Below are 7,668 nucleotides of genomic sequence, written 5' to 3'. Positions count from 1 at the left end.
TCCAGCTTTTTGCAGGTGGTACGCAGCGGCTTCATAATTCAGGCCAACAGGTACAACAAAAAGCGTCCATCAAACAATTCGCCTCATCTCGCGCATCTCAAAGAGGCACCACGGAATGCAAGGGCATAACCTAATGAGATTGGTACAAGCTTTCGTTTTAAGATAGGATTACATACGTTACCCCTTTACATGAACCTAAAGCGGGATGAGGAGAACAAAATAAACGGTTTGATAAGGAGAGCGTACAAACAAGCCCTCTGTATACAAGCCCTCTGATACCTGTAACGGCATCGAACGAATGCTTTAATTGAAGCGCTCGGCCTACATAACATGTGCACCCTCAGTCTGCTTACAGAAGCCCAGCGAACCGCCCAAAAGGAACTGCTTTCTAAGAGTCAGACAGAGAGGCAATTTCCAGATTCTCTTGAAATAAATTACAGAGGTGCGCAAGGCACGAAAGCCTCAATATTAGCGGAGACGCCGACCAACGTACATATCCCGCCACTCCCCAAAAACATGCATCCGGTACATAACCAGGAGCGAATACAGGCCAGAGCCAAGACTCTGCACAAAATATTCGTGAAATCCGAGGACGTGATGTACGTGTACGCCGCCAAGTATGCCAGCCTCAGCGCTATGGCCTTGCATCACCTCCGGCTCGGTCCGGACGACGGAACCGGAGGTTGGCGAGGACGTGGCCATTGCACTGGCAATGGTCACGTCCACCAAGACCAAAGTTATAGTAAGCGACTCCAAGTCGGTCATACTAAACTACGCGATGGGATGCATCTCATCCGAGGCGTTTCAAATTCTTAAATCCGGCTTTGCTCGATGTCAGACGGGAGAATACAACTGATATGGGCACCGGCCCACTATGGCCTGGTCGGGAACGCGAGTGCGCACGATGGAGCTCGAGGTTTCGTTGGCCGAGCCGCTTTCGAACGTACGTTAGTACGTTCGAAAGACAGACGCTCACTCGTTACGATGGCCGGGCAGGGACAGGCTGGTTTACTACCGAGATATAATTGGCCACTATGAACTAGAAAGGGCAAAATACCCAGCCCCAGACAGGACACTAAGCAGATGGCAGTCAGTGGCGTGCCGACGGCTGCAGACTGATTGTTTCCCCAATCGGGGACACAGGGCTGACCTATATCACGTAATATGGCCGTGCCCTCTCTGCAGAAATGACCCGCATAACACTAAGGCAGGACAGCATACACTCAACATAAGTTCGGAGGAGCAGTGGGAGAACGCGCTTTTCAGTTCCTACCCGGGTATCCAGACCCGGCTCGTCCAGATGACCATGACCGCCTCCAGGAACCAAGGGCTCCTGACCGACGTCTAAACGACAAATATGGGAAACTAAAAGTTGTTTGGTCAATCAACCACTCAATCCTCCCGCGCCACATCTGCCTACACAAACGTAATTGGGAAATGCATTGAAGCGCGTTGCAGATGCGTTAGCGCGCACAAGTGCCGGAAACGTGTTCGCAAGTGCTCACTCTGACCGAATGCGGTCGACGTCGGACTTTGCGAAAGTAACCTGCGCACCGTTTATTGCTTTTTCACTTTTTCACGTTTGTTGAGACGATTATAGATGTTGTAATGACGGAGGGTGGGGGACGTTCGAGGGCATCTGGAAAAAGAAGAAGAAGACGCGGGGATGTTCGATAGACGGTGACGCCGCTGTGCATTGATCGGCTGGTGGGTGAGGAGGAGGAGAGCGGGTAAACCGGAGGAAGGGCGAGTCATGCGACCACCTTTAGCAACTCAACGCTGCGGAGGTGCATTGATCGAAGCGTGAGTAATCCAAACGTCGTTGGCTCCAACCACGTGTGCAATCGGAAGAAGGGAAAGGGGGGCACGAACGTTTCTTGAAGTCTTGGTGGAAATGTTGTAGGAGAAAGACTCTAGTTGCACTGCACGGCAGCACTAGAAAGTAAGTATACTTGGAAGTATGCGCTAGGTAGTATGTAGATACGAAGTATTACTCTCTTCATAAACATTTTTTTTTACCAGCTGAGTCGTGGTCACTGACGCATTGACGTTTTTAAAGGGTACGAACAGGTAAAGTAAAACGGACGGAACTACACGGCTTTTACAAGCTTTGCAAAGCACCAGGCAACACACATGTTAAGGCACTTTGTAATGGTGGGCCATCGCGCAAGCGCCATGCTTCTGTATCCCACGTTACCACGATGAGACCAAGCAGAGCTTCTCAAATTACGTTTTTTTATTTATATGTTCATTAGTGACTGTTTTTGGGGTTGCGTACATAAAATTACATATCTCAATGTTATAGGCACTGAGTAGCCAGTAGGGACCGATCAGTTGAAAACACGTTCCTATGTCTTGAATAATCCCGATAGCAGCGGAAAAAGGTGGTCATACTGTAATGGCAGGGAGAAAATAAACAAACGGCTGCCCGCACTGGACCTTTAACGTGTGACAATCCACAATGAAACAAAAAAATCGCCCCAGTTTTATTTAAATACTCCAGCAGCTCTAACTGGGATAGAGTTTGAGGGAGTGGTGACGCGCAGGCGGATGTTTCGCGCAGAGGAACTTACTAAACCAGGCGAAGGGGAGTTAGGCTCAAAAGATTGGAACCGGATATAGGACTGTTCGTTGACCTCCTCATTCTCCACTTACTTTCTATGATAGCCACAATGGAGGGTGGGGTAGATGATGAGGTCTCAATTACAGGGTGATAGGCATATTGGGCGAACTCTACATTGTAGGAGCTCGTTCATTACTAACACTAGCGAACCTAAACGAGCGGAAATACACAAATAGGAATCGAGCTTCCTCGGGGAAGCAGAAAGAAAGGACAGTGCCCAAGAAGGAACAACGCCTGCTACCAACTAGACGAATACGGGCTCTAATTACGCTTTCTCCAGAAGAGAGTGAGAATGCGGTGCACTAAGCTTGCTGTATCGCTACGGCGCGCACGTTACATTGCATCTGAACATGTTCATCATCTAATGAGAACCACCGATGACGTATAAATAAACTACAGCTCTCATGGTACAGACGGCATGATGGACACGCACATGGTCACTCGCTAACTCAACCCGAATCAAACAGTAGGCGTTTATCTAAAGCACGACGACTCACCATGCGGCGCACCCTACAGGAAACTTGCATGCGAAAAAAAAAAGAGGAGTAGGCGAGGAAGGGGGTAAGACACGGTGCTTTCACAGTGTTCACATTCAATCGCTTAATCTGCGCAGTCACTCAACAAAGGTTCGACACAACGGTTGGGAGAATGACTAACACAGTTTCTGGCGACACGTACTGCGAAAAAAAAATGCAATAAGAACACATGCAAGCCACTTTGGTATCTATCTTCCTTTCTTCACACGCATACGGCACGGGTGGAATTCGTTACTGGATTGAAGTGAGATAAACATCGGTCTTTCACTGCTGTTCGTTAGAGGACGACGGGTGCGGTGGGATATGAGGCCGCAGCGGCTCTCAAACGGGCGTCTCGTTGAAGGAACCCTTGCGTTCCTTGACCGGGGTGGGTGGCGGTTTTGCGCCGTTGGCCGACGACTCCGACGTCACAACCTTGCTGGTGCTTTCTTTTGATGTGAGGCGACCAAGCAGAGACTTCTTGCTGCCTTTATCCGCCTTGGCCGACAGGGAACTCGAACGCTACGGTATCGAAAGGAACGCGTTGTAATTGGTTAGGATGGACCACTAAATACACCTTTTTGGCTAATGGAATACTAGTATAGGTAGCTAAACATGCCACGCGGACGGCGGAGACATCGAACCGTTTCGATGGACGAGCCTGAACGAGAGGCAACGTCTACGTTCTTGGCGCTTGTGTTAAGCTCAATTGGCGCTGAACCAACAGTAAAAGAAAAAAAAAACTGCTTGTTCAGAAAGACAATGAAACCACATGTCTCATGTAATATAGTGGAACAAAATGGCTCTCCAAAAAATGAGAAAATAAAAACTGGGCGACGGGGGTTTCCTTTGCCAGGTAAATTAAATGTGTTGAATTACAAATTAAACTTGGCTTGAACGATCTTACACGTCCGTGGTTTTGCCATGGTTCGATTCCAGTTCTATAATTTGAGAATCGCTTTATTTTGGAAAGCCGTTCATGAATCCTGTCCAGTTAATGAACAGGTTAAGCATTCATACTTTATAATGTTCGATTATTTAAAGAGGTTCTCCCTGATGCGGTTCCTACATTTGTGCAAGGTATTTCCAATTTGCCCAGTTCATGTTATTCCATTAATCGATCCGACAACTCCGAGTTGTCGAATCGATCCTCAAGTCGTCGGATATCCGCTGAGAGTAGGATACAGTCGTAGCAACCTTAAATAGCCCAAAATGTGGCGGGGTACACAGTCGCCCAGACAGCCGAATCGGTAAGGCATCTTCTGAGCATCTGACTTGTAATCGGAAGGTATGGGTTCGGCCCCCACACTAGACGCGTGTGCTTTTAAACTTTCGGGTCTAGCATAAAATAAAAAGGCTAACTTCACAAATCCTAACATAAACCTTAAAATCTGCAAAAATTCAGAGAATCCACTTGTCTACACTGAGTTATTTACCGCTAGATTTGACTATGAGTAGTCAAAAACATTGGGTTGATTTGCTGCTTTTAAGTTTTATTTTGTTCTTCTTTCGCCGACGATGTCAATTTACACATTTATAGCGATGAAGGGCCTTTACTTCGCCAATTATCTATTTTACCGCAGATGCATGTTGTTGTGCAGGGTTGGTCTATTTTCGAGATTTTTTATGCGTGTTTGCGTCCTTCTTTTACGGGCTTGTTATTTTAGCATTCGTTTTATTGGAGATGTGTAAGGCGGCAATTTTTAATTTTGTCAGCTGCCAGCTCGTAGACCAGGAGGCCCTGATCTCTCGGGCGAGGAAGGCAGCCGCGGCACGCGGCCTACCGGAATAGGATGGCCGCCCGCAGCTCCTAACTCTTTTTCTCCCCTACCCCGTCCCTGTTGTTTCAATAAACGTTTTCTCTCGCTCTCTCTATCTCTCTCTCTCTCTCTCTCAGTCCCTTTTTGTTCTGTTTATGTATTTTGGGGGTTTTCAAAATTCCGTTCGGCGAATTATGTGCATTTAAACTAATATAATGATTCAATGTGTTGCTTCCTCCAATCCTGCATTTTTGTGCAAATGCAGGGCGTTACACGGCCCTGGTGGTGGGGGCACCCGCCAAGAAATGCTAAGAATTAATAAAGGCAAACTTCCAATTTGATTTCCTTGGCGTTCGCCTTTCTTTCTGGGTGAGTAAGTGCGCGCGTGCGTGCCTTGTGCACCCGCGGTTCTCGTCGGGGCGTACCTCGACGCGCGAGCGCTCCTTGACGGGCTCGAGCTTCTGCTGCGCGACCACCGGCCTCCTCTCGGACGCAGTGGGCGAGGGGCTGTCGATCTTCTCCTTGCTGCTCGACCGGAAGGCCTTGCTCAGCCGGGAGCGCAGCGTGCCGCGCTTATCCTCCTTGTCTGCGCCCACGGGAGGGAGCGAAAAGAAAACATAAAAGATAATTAGTTGTTCACTCTTAAAGAAGGAAAGATGTCGAACTACTGGTTTTAATGGAGTGTGGATCGGTGTCTGCATGCAGGCGTAGAAGTACTCGCGCGTACCAAGATTTGAGCCCCAAAGGAATGATCCAGGCTTTTACAGAGAAAGTCTTAAATGGCCCATTGGGTCAAACACCGGCGTTGCTGTTGTCTGGGACAGAAAATGGCCGTCGTAAATGTAAACACACACACACACACACACACACACACACACACACACACACACACACACACACACACACACACACACACACACACACACGCACACACACACACGCACACGCACACGCACACGCACACACACACACACATACACACACATACACACACACGCACACACACACGCACACGCACACACGCACACGCACACACCCATACACACACACGCACACACACGCACACGCACACACACACGCACACGCACACGCACACGCACACGCACACGCACACACACACGCACACACACACACGCACGCACACGCACACGCACACGCACACGCACACACACACGCACACGCACACACACACACACACGCACACACACACACGCACACGCACGCACACACGCACACGCACACGCACACGCACACACACACACACACACACACAGACTTTAGATCGTATTGGAAGTGAAATCGGTTCTGGAGTGCAGGAGTCGAATGCGTTATCACCGCACCGCATCAACACGTTGCGAGCGGCGGAGCAAGAGTTAACACAGTGCGTGCGGCGCTGACGTCACACTGCGTGACAGCTGATCGTGACTGCACGTGAGCAGAACAGTAGAGCGCGAGCAACGGAGAACTCTGACTTTGGGGAAGCTGCGGCGTGACTTGTCACCAGTCTATCTGTCGAAGTAATTCCTGCCAAGAAATGAAGAAACGAAAGCGAAGAAAGAAACGCAAGCAGGCTGTATCAGTAGATAATTCTTTGCTAAGTATCGCCGCCGGAAGCCACAGTGATTTTGCCTACCTGGTACAGGGACGACTCGCTAGATGCGGAAGTCGGCACAAAGGTCGACAACGAGGCGATGACGAATGAGTGCAGTTAGACATTGAACGCAAGTTCCGCGATTTAACATGTTAAATACTTTATTTTGAGTATAATAATTAACGTAATTACCAGGTGAGAACGCTTTATTAGGCCTCGCGATACAGGATGGCAGCGTGCTAATCCCATTATTCCCGAGGCTTGTTAATTTTGCCCCGATTGCTCCCAAAACACGCTCCTTTTTTCCTGATTGGGGGGAGGGGGGAACTGGAGGAAATCTTATTATTCTCGTAAATAACAGGTTTTCCTGGAGAGTGGTGTGCTGTAGTATTTAAAATGAAGCAGTAAAAAACGCACACTTTGGCATCGTGAAGAAGGCCTACTTCCAGCTGCTTTAATTCTAAATCAGGCGAGATAACGTACCACAATACCACAAAAACACGAAACCATTAAAAAAATGGCAGCATCTCCACTCCGTGGATGATGGCGAGGGTGCGGAGTACGGGGACTCGAAATGACATCGAAGTTGCGCCCCGAGTGACATCCGATTTGCGCCCCGACCGTCATTCGATTTGAGCCGCGAGTTGCTCCTAGATTATTCCCTAAATGAAACTGCAACTCACGGCTCAAATGGAATTTCGCTTGATTTTCGCTTGATGGTGGTGTGCGCACGGATGGACGCGGACGGACATTGGGAGGTCCTAAGGTACTCCGCACCGTTACAGGCGATGGAGTAAGCCGTTTGACTCTCGGGTACTAGTTCTCGGTCGTAGCCTAATGGGTAAGACGACTGACACTAACTGTCTGGTCTACAGACACAGGCTCGAATCCTGCCGGTGCCTGTGTGATTTCTTGCGATTGTAAATGTTATGTGCACGGGTGCGACGGACATTGTGCGGTACTAAGGTACACCGCACCTAATTCTAATGTGGAAAAGGGAAAGATACAAGGGTTAGAAGGGCAGATATTGAAGGTCATGCCAGTTGCACGTGCACAAGTCCCAATGGTTCTTCTAAAAACTGTATCTCACGCATTCTGAACGAGATGGAAGGGGGGCGCTCCTACATCCTTCACGCCCCGAAAGCATGACAACGGCTTCCTATATCTCTGGGGCAATTT

General features: G+C 48.9%; 1 protein-coding gene across 1 annotated transcript in view; it reads right to left on the bottom strand.

The window, feature by feature from the left end:
* Nucleotides 1-2,218: 2,218 nt before the first annotated feature.
* The window catches only part of LOC144174903 (uncharacterized), a 59,392-nt gene continuing 53,942 nt past the window's right edge, over nt 2,219-7,668 (bottom strand). The window contains exons 20-21 of the mRNA XM_077703882.1: nt 5,324-5,484; nt 2,219-3,660 (exon numbers count right to left, since the gene is read on the bottom strand). Of these exons, the coding sequence (XP_077560008.1) occupies nt 3,481-3,660; nt 5,324-5,484 (341 nt within the window). The 3' untranslated portion in view covers nt 2,219-3,480. The remainder of the gene's footprint in view (nt 3,661-5,323; nt 5,485-7,668) is intronic.

This window comes from Haemaphysalis longicornis, unplaced genomic scaffold, assembly GCF_048455015.1.
Source record: "Haemaphysalis longicornis isolate Haplotype H1 unplaced genomic scaffold, Haemaphysalis longicornis Haplotype H1 scaffold_3, whole genome shotgun sequence".
Classification (NCBI taxonomy): Eukaryota; Metazoa; Arthropoda; class Arachnida; order Ixodida; family Ixodidae; genus Haemaphysalis; species Haemaphysalis longicornis.
Note: the sequence above shows the minus strand (reverse complement) of the source record. Positions and strands in the feature narration are given on the sequence as shown.